The sequence below is a fragment of the Loxodonta africana genome, chromosome 6 (assembly GCF_030014295.1).
Source record: "Loxodonta africana isolate mLoxAfr1 chromosome 6, mLoxAfr1.hap2, whole genome shotgun sequence".
NCBI classification, from domain to species: domain Eukaryota; kingdom Metazoa; phylum Chordata; class Mammalia; order Proboscidea; family Elephantidae; genus Loxodonta; species Loxodonta africana.
In genome coordinates, this window is record NC_087347.1 from 80,555,302 (window position 1) to 80,572,982 (window position 17,681).

Genomic DNA, 17,681 nt, shown 5'->3' on the forward strand with positions numbered 1-17,681 from the left:
TCTTTTACTCTGACCAGATTTTATAAGTAGTTAACTTTATTCTGTTCTGAGTCCTGGCACTGTGTGGTATATATTGGGATGGGTATGTTTCTGAGCTCATGAAGTTTGCATTGTAGCAGAAAAAAATGAGATGTAATGAAATATTATGAATGTTGTAAGTCAGGCACTCTACTGAGATTTTTATTTCATTAATCTTCACATCAACCATGAAAGGTATTGTTATAGACTCTGTCTTACAAATGAGGAAATGAAGGCATAAAGAGGTTAAACGAATTTACCCAAGATCATACATCTAGTAAGTGATAGAATCAGTAGTTGACCCCATACATCCTGTACCTGTAGTTATTCTTTTAGGTCCTCTATTATGCTGTATGGAAACCCTGGTGGCATAGTGGTTAAGTGCTACGGCTGTTAACCAAAAGGTCGGCAGTTCAAATCCACCAGGCAGCGCTCCTTGGAAACTCTACAGGGCAGTTCTACTCTGTCCTATAGGGTCGCTATGAGTTGGAATCGACTTGACGGCAGTGGGTTTGGTTTTTTTTTTTTATTATATTGTATCCCCAAATACTATATTACATGATAGTAATTAGGATGACATGTAGCAACTGTAAAGGAAAAGGATAGGTAATGCACATGCTGGTGAACAGAGAATTCTGAACAAATGCCCAGCAGTGATAAATAAACATTTCTTAAAGCAGATGTTTAAGGAATAGCAATCCAGTTTAGATGGAGCTTAAGATTTGAGAAGAGAAGTAGCTTGAGAGCAGATGTAAGATGCCATTTTAGACATCTTTTTCAACAGGAGGTGATATGACATTGAGGTGGTTCAAGCAAGGAAGAACATACAAGCAAGACATTAGCTTGACGATGCGTCCGATCCTGCGTTAAATACTTAACATGTGCAACCTTGGTCAAGTTTACAGCCCTAGAAGAAATAAGTATCCCCATTTAACCTCTCAGAAAGGTTACATTACTTGCACTTGGTCTGAGAGCTGGGGAGGCATTTCCTCATATGTCTGATTCCAGAGTAGCTTTTCCCAGAGTCTATGAAACTGAAATTTAATAAAAATTTAATCTCAATCATGCACAGAATGATTAGGAGAGAGGAGAGACAAAAGACTGGTTCAGATCCTTCTGCACCTGCCATCTGAACCACAGTTATAGTCTCCAAATGAGTCCTTTGTGGCCGTGGAAAACAGGGGGTATGTTTAATTAAGAGATTTCATGGGGTAGAGGCTATAGAATTGTTTGTGATTTGCAGACAAATAAAAACATCAAGGAACCTAGTAGTGCAGTGGTTAAGAGTTCAGGCTGCTAACCAAAAGGTCAGCATTTCAAATCCACCAGCTGCTCCTTAGAAACCCTATAGGGCAGTTCCACTCTGTCCTATAGGATGGCTATGAGTAGAAATCGACTCAAGGGCAACAGGTTTGATTTTTTTTTTTTTTTGAAATCAAAGATGGTCAGGTTTCTTGTCAATTTACTGTGGCTGTGGCACCACCCACAGGAAAAGAGGTCTCATTAGAGGATGAGGTATAAAATTACAAGAGCCAATGATTTAACATCAATTTAGGATCTTAGAGAAGACATGGAAACCCTGGTGGCGTAACTGAAATTTCATTAGTGTGCATGATTGATAATTCACAACCAAAGGAGAATTTAACAGATGTTAAAATGTTGTTTATGCTTATGTTTCTAAGCATAAATGCTTATTTTTCAGATTTTTTTCAATTTCATATTTTATTATTTTATATCTGAGAGTCAAACTTGCCTAACATTCTCATGTACTTATGTATTTCAACAAAGGACCTTGAATAATTTTGAAAATATTATAGACTTTACCCTAATTTTTAACTTAATTATTTTTTTAGCTTTATTCATTACATGTGTGTATTTAATATACAAGCACACACATATGATTCCCCAGCATTCCCTGTGTCATTAAATTTAAACATGTCTAGAAGGAGCAATAATGACCAGACACAGACTCAACCCAGCCCATTGTCAAGCCAATTCCAACTCATAGCGACCCTATAGCCAGTCCTAGTTACTTTGATCCCATTGCTCTTAAATGTTATTCTTACTAGAATTGCCCCTGCAGGAATAAAGACAGGATGGGTTGATGGACCATCACTATTGCTGTTAGACAAAAGCTACTGGTTTAGAAACACTGACAACTGCCACTACCCCCTACTGTACTTCTAGTAGTTTACCTTGCAGTCTGAGCATACCTTGTGTTGTCTGCCCTTATCTGAATGATTTCAGATTTTTTCCACTCTGCCAAGAGAAGGAAAGAAGATGGAACCAATACTTCAGCTAGTTAGCACCTACGACATAGAATGTCTTCTGCTAGATGCTTTATGTATATAAACTCATCTAATCCATAGACTGGAGCCCCAGTGACATAGTGATTAAGAGTTCAGCTGCTAACCAAAAGGTTCACAGTTCAAGTCCACCAGCCGCTCCTTGGAAACCCTGTGGGGCAGTTCGAGTCTGTCGTATAAGGTCCCTATGAGTCAGAACAGACTGGATGGCACCTAACAGCAATCCAGAGAACGAACTCAAGAAAGTGGTATCCGTATGTAAGTGAGGCCTAGAAAAGATAAGTAACTTGTTTAAAAACAACTAACAGGTCACTAGTACAGTCAGGATTTAAAGGTCCATTTAACTTCATATTTTTTTCCATAAGGCAATTGCCTCTTACACTTTTTAACTTCAACATTTTGATCTCATCATATGGCTCGACCAGCTACCTACACTTCTTTCTAATGACCATCATCAATTTACTAGTTTTTCCAAATATCCATCATTCTTATATAAGTTTTCACCTTTAATAAATTCATGTGAAAAATGTTTTTAAAATCATCATAAAACATATTCTATGTTCTAAAATATTAGCACATAAATTATTAATGGATGCAAATTATAAAAAGAGAACATATATATTTACACAGATGCTTTGCACAGGCAAGGACACATATGAGTAAATCCTAAATAATAAGAACCCTTTTCGGTAGCAGAAACCCTATTAGGATAACAATAACTATAATAACAATAACAGAAATAGCTAACATTTATTGAGGATTTGTCTTGCACTAAGTATTATGCCAAATGATTTGTATGCATTATCTCAATTGATCCTCTCAACAATGAGGTAGTTAGTAATGTTAAGATGAAGTGATTCATACTTTAAAGTTTAAGAAACTTGATGAGGGACAACAGAGAAGGGATCTGAACACTTGAACTGAACTCTTAACCGCAGTGTAATACAACCTGGACATACAGGGTAACATAGAAAAAGGCCAGCTTGACTTCCAGAATTTCTGCCACCCAGCTTTAAAAGAGTACATTTTGTACAAGGCCTTAAAAAGCTAATCACAAGAAAACAAACAACAAAAGCTTTTCTTTTGAAGGATTTTGTAATCTCTTCTTAGTTTCTTCGTGTTGGCAACCAGAGTATCATCAGGGGAAAACAAAACTTTGATTTTCACCTCTAATTCAGAGTTCTTCCATCAGTGTTTTCCTAGTTTCTTTTGGTACGTACTTGGCATGCTATGATTTTCAGCCCCCCATCAATGAGTAATAAAGAACCTGTGCTTCACTTGACGTTGGCATGAAACAAGTCAATTCCAACTCATAGCAACCGTATAGGACAGAGTAGAACTGCCCCATAGGGTTTCTAAGGCTGTAATCTTTACGGGATCAGACTGCCACATCTTTCTCCTGTGGAATGGCTCGTGGATTCGAACTTCTGATCTTTTGTTTAACAGCCGAGTGCTTAGCCACTGCGTCACCAGGGTTCCTTCCTCCCATGAGTAGATCAGATAAATATCAAAATTACATAAAGACTACATTTCAGCTAGAAGAATGGTGAATTAAAACAATCTAAGACAGAAAGGGAAGTTTTGATAAATAAGAAGGTGCAGTATGACAAGAAGCTGAATACTACCTATAAACCCATTGCTGTGGAGTTGATTCCGACTCATAGCAACCCTGTAGGACAGAGGAAAACTGCCCCATAAGGTTTCCAAGGAACAGCTGGTGGATTTGAACTGCTGACCTTTTGGTTAGCAGCCAAATACTCTGCCACCAGGGCCTCAATATTACCTTTTTAGGGAAGCCTTAACAAGACTATCTTTAACTTTAGGACTCTACAATTACGTAGGGATTTCAGAGCTATAAATTCTCAAAAATAAACTCCCAAATTATTCCGTCACTAAAAAGGTGATAGTACAAACCAATGTAGAATACTCATAAAGAATATTAGAAATAATTTTAAGAAATTAGTAGCACCTGAAAGAACAATTAATTCTTCTAGCTCCCCTTTGTGAAATTTAGGCTTTCCTAGTGCTTAATAAGATAGGAAAGTATAAAAAAATTTTTTTTTTTTTTTTAATTTAGATGTTGGCTTTTTATCGGTGCTTCTTAAAGGTTATGTTTTCTTTTACGTGCTCAACTGGAAAACAGTGTAAGTCAAGGACTCTGGGTTATTGATGATTTCCTCAGTACCTGGCAATAAAGTGTTTGCGTTGAAATTTTTTATTGGACTTGAGGTAACCAAAGAATTTTTTGAAATATATATGGATAAGTGTACTACATATTTATTGTATATTTTTTCTGTATTAAAGGAGAGATGGTATTTTAAAATTAATTAAAAAATATATATAAAACCTAACACTATTTGTAGCTGTTTTGAGCTCCTACTCTTTACAAGGGTCCTAAATATAAGCCACATCATGAGAGAAGATGTTCACTATTTGTATTTCTTATAACTTTTTCTAATATATTTGTTACTTAATAATAAAATGCTTGGTGAGACAAGTAGCAGGTTAGTCCACCACAAGGTAATTGAGCCAATCGTTATTGTATATTGTATATAAAAAATATATATATATAGCACATGTATTTTATATGTCTGTTACATTATGTATGGAGGGTTATGTGCCTATATATAGATAATCCTTTAAGATAGATTGCATTTGTAGCTACTTTGCCCACAATAAAATACATTTCATTTCTATATTAGTACATTTTTAACCTGTCTTAACTATCTGAAAAAATATATAGACAATGATTCTGGTTTTAAATAGTTTTTTTTTTTTTTCTTTACCTTGGAGGTCAAGACATATTTATGACAGAAGAACAGAAGAAATACTATAATGCAATGAAAAAGCTTGGATCCAAGAAACCACAAAAGCCAATTCCTCGGCCAGGGGTAAAAAAATATATACATATATGTATTATCTTTAGCATATAAATTTTCAAAATTATTTTTAATTCATCTTTCATGCACTGCTATTATAGATGAACTCATGTTTTAAAAATTTGAACAAAAGTCCTTTTAAAACTGGATCTTTTTTTAACATGATCACAGTTAATATCCTTATTTTTTTTATTTTTCTATAAAGATCAAAAATAATTATATATACTTTTGCTTTTAGCTTACCTACATGACTGACTAAGTGCAATGGCCTATAGCAAATTAAAATATGTTTTCAGTTGAATATCTAAATGACAATTTTCTGATGTGTGATTGGTATCTACCAATAGTGTAAAACTAACATTTAAATATTTGATATTAGAAAAAATTGCAAGAGAAGCAATTGGACATGTCATGAATCTATAACTGTATCCTACTGTGGGGCCAAAAACAAGAATAGGCTTAGATGGAAATAGTCTTAGCAGTCAAGTAATAATTTGCATTCCTATAACAATTGAAAATTTTAATATGCGTTACATGCATTTCAATTTATACTCAACACACCTTACCAAAGTGTTGTGGCTGAAGACAGGGTGTCATAAAGACAGATGCAGAATTAATACCCAGCTGGCTACATGAGTGCCACTCAGCACTTTTTAAATGGACACATTAACAGGTACCACCCAGATCTACTGAATCTGTGGATTTGAAACTTTGGTATTTAATTTTTTAAGTGCCCTACTTGACCTTGATATGATGCCTTCAGACTTGCCTATGCAACTCTTAAACAGATTTTGAAAAGCTTATGTTTTCTGGAAAGCATAACACTATGAGTGAGATTGACAAGAAAAGTAATGTATAAGTATGGACATTGTGGAAGTACATATACTCTATACATAGAAGAGATAAGAAAATATGGGTCTCTGATATTACAAAAGTGATACCAGTAAAATACAATGCAGTACACTGGTTAAAATAGTATGCCAAAGTAGAAATTTAGCCACAGGTCATTTTGTTACCTTCGCATACCTCAGGTAGAGTGGAGGTTGTCTCAGATAAAAGTTGCCTAGTATATTATACCTGATGTCCTAGGGTGGATAAGCTTAAAAACACATCTTAGAATACAAAGTTAACTGAAGACTGGTCTGATATACTGAAAGTCAACAGTATAAATACATATATATATAAATATACTCTGATTTAGATTTAACAGATTAATAATATGTCTTATACAAAGCAAGAACTCCGGACTAGGGAGAATTATGCAAGTTTTTGATTATAGATACTTTTGTTTTTTACTGTGTAATAAGTTGTGGATACTATTTGCAAAATTTACCCAACCTTCCTTATTGCTCTTGTTTCTTTGCAGAACAAATTCCAAGGATGTATATTTGACCTAGTAACAAACCAAGCTTTCGATATCACCATCATGGTTCTTATCTGCCTTAACATGGTAACCATGATGGTAGAAAAAGAGGGCCAGAGTGAATATATGGATTACATTTTATACTGGATAAATGTGGTTTTTATTATCCTTTTCACTGGAGAATGTGTGCTGAAACTGATCTCCCTCAGACACTATTACTTCACTGTAGGATGGAACATTTTTGATTTTGTGGTTGTGATTCTCTCCATTGTAGGTAAGAACATATATTAATGAGGTTTTAATTTAGAATAAAACTAAACTCCGAGTTAGGTAAATTCTTGAATGTAGCTTTTGAGTAAGCTAGTTAATGAAGAAATAAAGGAACCTTAAAAATAACAAAATCTCCACGTCAGAAGCCCTGGGCTCATACCACAGGTCTGAAGGCCAAATGATTCCTACCCATTGGAAGCATGTATTATACTATTTAATATTTATTTTCTAAGATTACCATTCTCAAAAGTAACTGTCCTGCCTATATGTAGGTGTGACTTGGAAGACCAATGCAGAACCTGAAATCGCTTCCTTTTTCTCACATATGAGATCTGTCCTTTAATAATATCAGTAGCCAGAATATCTGTGACCCTTTGTGAAAATGTTTTCTGAATTTAAAGTGAAGTTAAAGTTGCAAAATATGTTACCTTCATTTCTTACAGCTTAATATTCAGCAAGACTGTATAATATAATCAGTTCTCAACCAACCACAGTCATGTCTGTGAATCACAGTACAGGTTTCTACTTCCTCCCCTTTCTTTACCATATCTGTGTTCTGAAGGGTTCTTTTTATCCCCTTGTTATTTCCACTACCTACGTAGGCCTTGCCCAGTACCTTAGTATTGTGTTTATTTTTAAAATTATAAATTTTAGATGAGGAAGGATTGCAGAGATCATTAAATACAAATTCAATTTACAGATAGTCACACAAGCCCAGCAAAGTTAAAGGACATAGAAACCTAGAACCAAAATATTGAGTACTACAAACTGAAAATAGGTATGTAAAATATTTCAAAAAGAAAAAAATTACCAACAGAGATGACGCTAATGTTAAGATACAAGAAAAAGAATTAAAATTTGGGTAGGAATTTCACACTAACAACAAGCATAATACTAGAAGCATTCCCATTATTTCAGGAACAGGAAAAGAGTGTCCCTCTGTCACCTCTGTTTTTAAAAGTGTTAACCAGTGCAATTAGATGAGAAAACAAAGAGGATACATGTATTGAAACAAAGGAGTAAATTATCGTTATCTTCAGATCATATTATGGCATTTTTTTGAAACATAAGGGCAAAACTAAAAAAAGTGTTCAGTAACCGTTCAGAAAGAACAAGTTTTAAAATACATTTGCCAACATTAATAATTGTCTACTTATCTGGATAGAAATAATTAGAAAATATACTTGAAGAAAAATCTCATTCACATTTGCAATAAAAATGAAATAAAATATCTAGAAACAGCCTTAACAAGAAATGTGTAAGAATTCTATGAAGAAAACTGAAAACATAAATCCCCCCGCAAAAAAAAAAAAAAAAACCAAACCTGTTGCTGATGAGTCAATTCCAACTCATGGTGACCCTAAAGGACAAAATAGAATTGCCGTATAGGGTTTCCAAGGAGCAGCTTGTGGATTTGAACTGCCGACTTTTTGGTTAGCAGCCTGAGCTCTTAACCACTGTGCCACCAGGGCTCCTTAAATAAATAAAAGGCTTACCTTGTACTACAGTGAGAAGGCTCTCATTGTAATTCATGATCATTTTTTATCAATCTATAAATTTAGCACAATTCCAATGAAAATATCAAGGATTCTTTTTACGTGGTGGGGGTGATAAATTGACAATGTAAGTACAAGTTATTTTAAAATTCATATGGAAGAAAATTTGGAGTAATGACAGGTGACTTACTCTAGATATTAAAACTATTATAAAATTGTTAGTAAGTAAACTGTAGAAAAACATAGCTGCACGGGTTTGGAAATGAAACTTTAAAAGTAGAATCACTAATTTAATAAAAAGGGCACATAAATTAAAATTGTAAAAAAATGGAGTCTAGTAGAAAAGAAAATTACAAAAACATATTCATAACCATGATCGTGAATAATCCTAAGCATGACATAAACCTGAATCTTGAAAAAAATTATGGATAATACTGCATAAAATCATAATAGTATATGGGAGAAAAACCAAAACCCATTGCTGTCATGTTGATTCCAACTCATAGTGACCCTTTAGGACAGAGTAGAGCTGCCCCATATGGTTTCCAAGGCTGTAAATCTTTACAGAAGCAGACTGCGACATCTTTCTTCCACGGAGCAGCTGGGGGATTTGAACTGCCGACCTTTCAGTTAGCAACCGAGTGTTTAACCACAAAGAATAAGGGGAAAAATTATGTAACATTTAAGGCCAACAAAGGAATAGTACTTCCAATAGAAAAATAGTCCTTATAAATCAGTAAGAAAAAGGTAAACATGCCAATAAAAAAATGAGCAACGGACCTGAAGAGCCCAAAATGAGAAAGCTGGAAATAACCAATAAGACTACCAAGAGTCCGATAAACAAAAAAATATTGTGGATTATTTAGTTTCAATAAATCACAATAATGATATTTTTTAAACCATCCTAAAGCTTTTCTGGTAAAACTTACAAAGAAGAATGGCAATACCCAGAACTGGGGAGCCTGTAGGGCATGAGCACTTCCATACACTGCTACTAAGAGTGTTCATTTGTACAGACTTTCTGGAGATAGGTTTGGCAATATATAATAAAAATTTTAAATATGCTGTTTGGTTCAATTTCTATTAATATTTTATCAAAAGATACTCATGCAACTAGGAAAAAAGACACCTATTAGGATATTCAATCTCAGTCAAAAACTAGAAGCAGCATAAATGCTGTTGTTTTTCAATACGCAATTATTTTCACAGAACACAATGCAACTAAAATAAATTATCTCATATGGAAATATCTCCATGACATATGCTCAAGTGACCAAAGTAGTTTACCTAAAAAATCTTGTATTTGTACGCATGCACATAGAAAAATGTCTGAATTGTTGTTCAACAAAATATTAACTGTAGTTAGTTATGGTTGGTGATATTTCAAATGATTTATATTTCCCTTCTAGCATTTTACTGTATTGTTTGAATTTGCTTTGTAAGTAGATATGATCTTTATAATTTGAAAAATTATTTTCAAAGAAAAAAGTGAGGACCACAAACTTTGTAAAAGGGGAAAATGTAAATAGCAATTCTAATAATTTTTCTTTGGAATTGCTCAGTTCTTTGATTGTTATAGAATTACTTTCAGTATAGAATTACAATCTTAGATCAATAAAATAATGAGGATGAAACTGTTTAGAGTCATGATTTTCAGTACTATGGATATTTAAATATTTCCTTTTTACTCCTTCCCTCCTCACATAGGTATGTTTCTGGCTGAGCTTATAGAAAAATATTTTGTGTCCCCTACCCTGTTCCGAGTGATCCGTCTTGCCAGGATTGGCCGAATCCTGCGTCTAATCAAAGGAGCAAAGGGGATCCGCACGCTGCTCTTTGCTTTGATGATGTCCCTCCCTGCTTTGTTTAACATCGGCCTTCTGCTCTTCCTGGTCATGTTCATCTATGCCATCTTTGGAATGTCCAACTTTGCTTATGTTAAAAAGGAAGCTGGTATTAATGACATGTTCAACTTTGAGACATTTGGCAATAGCATGATCTGCCTGTTCCAGATTACCACCTCTGCTGGCTGGGATGGATTGTTGGCACCTATTCTCAACAGTGCACCACCAGACTGTGATCCAAAAAAAGTTCATCCTGGAAGTTCAGTTGAAGGAGACTGTGGTAGCCCCTCTGTTGGAATATTCTATTTTGTCAGTTATATAATCATATCATTCCTGGTTGTGGTGAACATGTACATCGCTGTCATCCTGGAGAACTTCAGTGTTGCCACTGAAGAAAGTACTGAGCCCCTGAGTGAGGATGACTTTGAGATGTTTTATGAGGTTTGGGAGAAATTTGATCCAGATGCAACCCAGTTTATAGAATACAGCAAACTCTCTGACTTTGCGGCTGCCCTGGATCCTCCGCTTCTCATAGCAAAACCAAACAAAGTCCAGCTCATTGCCATGGATCTGCCCATGGTCAGTGGTGACCGGATCCACTGCCTTGACATCTTATTTGCTTTTACAAAGCGTGTTCTGGGTGAAGGCGGAGAGATGGATTCTCTTCGTTCACAAATGGAAGAAAGGTTCATGTCCGCAAATCCTTCTAAAGTGTCTTATGAACCCATTACGACTACACTCAAACGAAAACAAGAGGATGTATCTGCTACTGTCATTCAGCGTGCTTACAGACGCTACCGCTTACGGCAAAATGTCAAAAACATATCAAGCATATATATAAAAGATGGAGACAAAGATGATGATTTGCCCAATAAAGGAGATATGGTTTTTGATAATGACTCAAGTCTAGAAAAAACAGATGTGACCCCATCTACCATCTCTCCACCTTCATATGATAGTGTAACAAAGCCAGACAAAGAGAAATATGAAAAAGACAAAACAGAAAAGGAACACCAAGGGAAAGATGGCAAAGAAAGCAAAAAATAGAGCTTCATTTCTGATGTATTGTTTACAGCCTGTGAAGGTGATCTATTTGTGTTAATAAGACTCTTTTAAGGAGGTCTATGCCAAACTTTTTACCAAAATATTTCAAAGTCAGAGCAGTTACTAGTTCTGATTCCCTAAGATAGGTGGGCAGCACTGGAAGATGGCTATTTTTGCATTGGTAAATGATACTGTGAGAATTGTAAGTTACTCTTTAGGGATTATTGATTACAGCAAACAAAAGCGATATAATTTTTTTTTTTTTATTTTAATAAATCAGAAGACCATGTAGAAAATTTTCACATCTGCCTTGTCATCCTTTCACAGGATTGTAATCATTCATTTTTTTCCCATGTAAATACAAACATCCACACATGCAAACACACTTGCACATACATATAACTAGGGAAATATTTGTTATATGGAAATCATCAGAAGTATTTTGCCTTGGCTTTTGCAATGAAATGCCCTGATAGAAGTGATGGACATTAGTGATGAATGTTTAGTTAAAGTATCTTATTATTAGGGAGCAATAGTCATTTATCTATGTACAGAGGTCATTCTATATTTTTGAGGTGCTTAAATTTATTCTGCATTGCATCAAAACCAATTTATATGTGCCTATAAAACGCCATGGGTTTAAAAACATATGTATGCTATTCATTGGACAAATACTTTTGACTCATCTTGACTCATATACCAACCAAGTAAAGATACTTAGAGTATTGTGCTTAATATCCTGTCTCTTTTATATTCCTCTTTGTCCATACAATAACCACAAAATATGAAAAATTATTCTAAGTACACATCACATTTCTCAAAAGAAAAAAAATTAAGATAATTGAGAAAAGAAAGCTTTATTTACTATTCTTTATGCAATCCAACACTGGACTGTGCTGCCCAAAAACACCAGTAATGACCTAATTCTTAATCTTTTCTGTCACATTTTTCTATTTGCTCATGCAGTATTGTTTAGTCATCTTTTAGCACTAAGCAGAGTTGATGTTTCCCTTCAATGAAGTGCTTCCTGATGAGCAAAATAGCTATGTGATACCATGGTGCATGTTTGAGCAGATACTGACTTGGGCACAGTATCCACTGTATACGATCTGAAATGTGTTTGGCAAGCTTTCGAGTCATAATATATGGCAGGCTTTCAACACAGACTTACATGTAGTATGAATGAAAGAGCTTTCAACTGGGATTCTTGCCAACTTGCTTTCTTGCCACTAACTTGCTTTCCTACTTTGTTCAAGTAATCCTTTTAGACCTCCATTACTTCATGTACAAAATAAGGATGTCACTTTCTCCTTTAAATTCTATAACTCTGAGGTATATTTTGCATTATCAGTAAAGTACCCTCAGCTTATAGTTTACCAAGCACATATTAATTTTTTCTTAAATGTTGTCATCTTCCCAAAGATTGGAAATCTAGTAAAAAAAAAATCCTTGTTAATAATGAAAAGAAATGGCCATGATGCATATTTTTCATGACTTTATTCCAGGAATATGAGAATTTTTTTCTACAAAGTTATTCATGCACAGGAAAAACTGAGTTACAAAGTAGAAAGTAGTGTCACCTGGAAGTTTTTGTGGAAGTTTTTGAAGCAAATATATAGAATATATTTCATTCATTTGTTTTTAAAATTTTAAAAAGTACATAACTTCTATTTCTATGGTACGTACTTAAAACATCTTGTTGTGGTGGTGATGAATTAATGATAAAGGAGATTTAAACATACCTGTAGATGCTGTGGGAAACCCTGGTGGCATAGTGGTTGAGAGTTTGTCTGCTAACCAAAAGGTGGACAGTTTGAATTCACCAGGTTTTTAATAAACACTATGACTCGAAATCAGCTTGATGGCAACAGGTTTGGTTTGGTTTTGGTTATAGATGTGAAAGGAGCCCCAGTAGTACAGTGGTTAAATGCTCAGCTGCTAACTGAAAGTCAGAGGTTCAAACTCAGTAGCTGCTCCAAGGGAGAAAAAATATGGCGCTCTGCTTCCATAAAGATTACAGCCTTGGAAACCCTATTGGGCAGTTCTACTCTGTTTTATGTGGTTTTTTTATGAGTTGGAATCGACTCCAGGGCAATGGTTTTTTTTTTTTTTTTTTTCAAAGACATGAAAAGGTATGGGTAGACAATGAGAGACTGAAGGAGGAAGAGACTAAGGAATAGACATGTGAAAGACAGAGACAAACAGAGACACTTCCACAGAAATTCCTATCTAGACAATTTTTAAAGTGTGGTATACATGAAAGAGATTATTTTTTCTAGACATTTGTCCTAAGGTACATAGGAAATTAAATCTAGGGCCAGAGATTCTTTACATCTATGTTAAATCCTAGTCTTAAGTTATTTGAGCCACTTTATAAATTTAATACAAAAGATACCATGCAGTGTTGTCCTAGACTATGTAGAGCATTGCATCACATACCTGCTAAGCCTGTTGACAGTAGGTTTTGGCAATTTAATTGTGGTACCACACAAAATACATTTGTAAAAATGTTTTACATTCAATTAATAAATTACCATCACCTTAAATTTGAAATTAATTCATCCTCATTATTTTAAACCCATATAAATAGGTATAACTCTATGACAAATATTTAAGTAATATACGCATGGGGTCACCATGAATCTGAGTCGACTCGATGGCAGCTGGTTTTTACAGTATGAAAAGATACATGGTAGGCAGGTTTATGTGTGATTTACTATTAATGTTTTTACATTGCCTAATTTTTATGTGACATTTTAAAAAATTACCAACTGGTTCCACAAAATAATTTCTTCTTAGCACTTCTAAAAAATATTACAGAGTCACTTATTTTTCTATTTCATGCTGAAGTTTTTTTTTTTTTAATAACATGGTTAGGTTTTAGATACACATTTTTGTCCCAGGAATGTCTCCTTAAGACTTTTTATTGATTAAAAACAATATTTGGAACTAAAATCTCATCAAGTACACTGTTTTTAAGCCTAGGGTAAAAGTAGACTCCACTTTTCATGTATGTCCCTGTTGTTTGGTACTAATTATAAGCTATAAACTCCAGAAGTCACAGTCATACTAATATTTAAATTATGTAATCCCTAAACTCATTTCACCTAATAATGTAGAATGATAGTTACACTGCAAAGCTTAAATGAGAATAAAATGGAGGTGAACATATTTGAACATAGATCCCGATACAATATTTGGATAAAAATGCATAAGATATAATCGGTTGTGAACTATTTCTAAATGCTGGTTATTGAAAATCTCAACCTAAAATGTTCAGCACAACTTTATAGAATTTTGATAGCTTTATTAAAAAGATCTAAGATAAAGTGCATCACTAAATAAAGCAGTTCGCAATAGCAATTTCAGAGAAATATTAATGAAAGTACAGGTAGTCCTCAACTGACAATGGGGTTGCTTTCCAGTGACTCCATTCTAAGTCGGTTTTGACGTAACTTGAATAACTTTTTTTTAAGTTTTCATTATTATTGGCTTTTATCAGTATCTTTATAAATCTAATCTTTGAACATCTGTGAGTGAACATCTGAGAATGATAACATCAGCAAATTACACACTGCGACATTGTATGTAGTACATATTACTAACAATAAGATGTACAAAATACAGACGGTTGTAAGTGCTGGTCGTTGTAACTCAAGTATGTCATAAACTGGGGACTACCAGTAATGGAAGGAGGGCCAGCTAAATTAGAATGGTCAAGTAATTGCCTTGGGTTTAAGACCTATGTTTAGAGACCACCAACTTTTTGTATATTTGTGTTTTGTTATGTTGTTATATGCTTGAGGAAAACAAGAATTGCTTCATGAAAACAAATGAATAGCCATGAATATAATAATGCTGTTTACATAGAATTCTTTACAAATTTCATAGACCTAAGAATATTCAGAATGTTTGCATTTGTCATAAATTATATTGTAGTTATACTTCAGACTTACACATTGTAATAGAAGCTAAAAATAAAAGTCATCCAAAAAAAGTAGAATTGTGTTTAAATGTATTTTCTGTTTCACTGAGAATAACCTTTTTTTGAGGTAAATCCAGTACATTCCTAAATAAGTTGTACCTACTGATAGCTTATAGTTCCTGGGTGGCACAAATGGCTAAGTGCTTGGCTACTAACTGGAAGGTTGGTGGTTTGAATCCACCCAGAGGTGTCTCAGAAGAGAGGCCATGGTGATATACTTCTGAAAGGTAACAGCCATTGAAAACCCTATGGAGTGCCATTCTATTCTGAAACTCATGAGTCAGAATAGATTTGAGATAAAAATAGGACTATTTTTAAATTGAAAGGTGAATAGTTTCAATTGTCCTCCATAATAAGTCTTCCTGGATGTAAAAAATGGGAGTAAAGAGTATAGAGCCCTGACCCAGTTCGTTGAAATTCACAATAAGGGTGGGACAAGAGGAGAAAAATTGAAGCAGAAGTGACAAAATACTTTTAGACATACATTTTTTTTTTTTTTTTTATGTTACAGACATTAAGAGATAGTATGTTGTGTGCCGTCGAGGTGACACTGATTCACAGTGACCCTATAGGATGGAGTAGAACTGCCCTATAGGGTTTTCTTGGCTGTAATCTTTATGGGAGCAGATGGCCAGGTTTTTCTCTGCAGAGCAGTTTGTGGGTTCAAATCACCAACCTTTTGGTTAGTAGCCAGGCTCTTAACCATTGTGCCCCCAGTGCACCTTCAGAGGTAGTATAGAATACCCAGTGTCTAAGAGTTTGGGTTATAGAGCTAAAACTATATTTGGATCACAGGTCAGCCATGACTCTCTGAGTTTCCTTAATACATTATTTAACTAATCTCTACCTTAGCTTTCTATCTGTAAAATGGGGACAAGAGTATTACTTCACAATATGGTTGTAAGGATAGAATGAAATAATCCACATGAAGAAATTAGAACAATGCCTGGCAACACAAAGTCAAGAATTTGTATTAGTAGTAGAAGTAGCATTTAGTGTGGCAGCCATCTTGCCACTAAAAATGTAAGAGCCCAGGCTATCTATCATACATGAGCACAATGCTTTCTCCATAAATGTCAAATAGTGACAGTATTTCCTCTATTTAGCTAAGTATAAATGTAGTGCCCAGGAGAGTCGCATGTGCCCTGTTGGTAGGTAGTAAACATTTGGTGGTGTAGAGTATATGCCAAAATATTTCAAAATCCAGCTATCATTGAGATGCGTGAACTCGAGAAATAAGCTAAACATGCTAAAATAAGGACAATATGCTATTTCAACCTCGTGCAATTGTAATGGCATGTAAAAATTGTAAAATATTCCAAGGGACCTCTGTTCTGGCAATTCTAATAGTCACCCTGCAAAATAAAATTACAGACACGGAATGGTACCATAATCCATCTCACTGTAACTGTGGGCATGTACATCAAGTTCCTATAGCAAGAAAATCTAAATTCTTCCTCACTGTAGATCACACTAGGCCATAACCCAAGCAAAACAGAAAGGTACCGCTCGCTCTCTCAAGAGGAGGAGAAATTGCGTACTGACTAGAGCGGAGAGGACCTTTGCTGCACTAGCATTTGATGCACACAGGAAAGGAAGCATGAATAATTGATAGCTATAAACAAGCAATAGAGCAAACATGTTACACTTGACTCTCTGCTGCTCCGAGAGCCTTGTAACTGGATAACTGCATTAATAATTGATCTGTCTGAGAAGAAAGCTAGCTTTAAGAGATTTATGAAGTACTTATAATGTCTGTATCATGCACTTTATCTTTAATCTCATTTAGTATATTTTTCTATAAACAATTGAAATACAACAAAACAATAGATAAAACAATGATCAGTAATTATATACAAAGGATTCAGAGTTCTAACAATTTAACAAGGCGTAGCGGTTGGTCGATCGATCAAGTGGTTAAGAGCTACAGCTGCTAACCAAAATGTTGGCAGTTCAAATCCACCAGGCACTCCTTGGAAACTTAATGGGGCAGTTCTCCTCTGTCCTTTAGGGTTGCTATGAGTTGGAATCGACTCGACGGCAACGGGTTTGTTTTTTTGTTTTTAACAATTTCAAATTAACTATTTTTAAAGCTTAGTAGGATTGGCAGAAGTCCCTGGGTGGCACAAGTGGCTAAGAGCTCAACTACTAGCCAAAAGGTTGACAATTCGAACCCACCCAGAGATGCCTCAGAAGACAGACTTGGCAATCTACTTCCAAAGAAACATAGCCATGAAAACCCTATGGAGCACAGTTCGACTCTGCACACAAGGGATTGCCATGAGTCAGAACTGTCTCAAGGACAACTAACACGCACACACACAGTAGAACCAGGCAAAAATTGCTCCTGTTTTTCATGTGCTCTGTTGCTGGCATGTCTTCACTTTGGTTTTATTTCCTATAAGACAAAATATTCTCCCTTCAGTAGACTTCTACTAGGTGACCATCAACAGCTTGGAATGTCTTCATGAACCAA

At 34.9% G+C, this 17,681-nt stretch overlaps 1 protein-coding gene across 1 annotated transcript in view; it reads left to right on the forward strand.

Annotated features, from left to right (window-relative positions):
• Positions 1–13,331, forward strand: part of SCN9A (sodium voltage-gated channel alpha subunit 9) — a 105,545-nt gene extending 92,214 nt beyond the window's left edge. The window contains exons 24-26 of the mRNA XM_064287042.1: positions 5,111–5,215; positions 6,570–6,840; positions 10,040–13,331. Of these exons, the coding sequence (XP_064143112.1) occupies positions 5,111–5,215; positions 6,570–6,840; positions 10,040–11,223 (1,560 nt within the window). The 3' untranslated portion in view covers positions 11,224–13,331. The remainder of the gene's footprint in view (positions 1–5,110; positions 5,216–6,569; positions 6,841–10,039) is intronic.
• Positions 13,332–17,681: the final 4,350 nt, after the last annotated feature.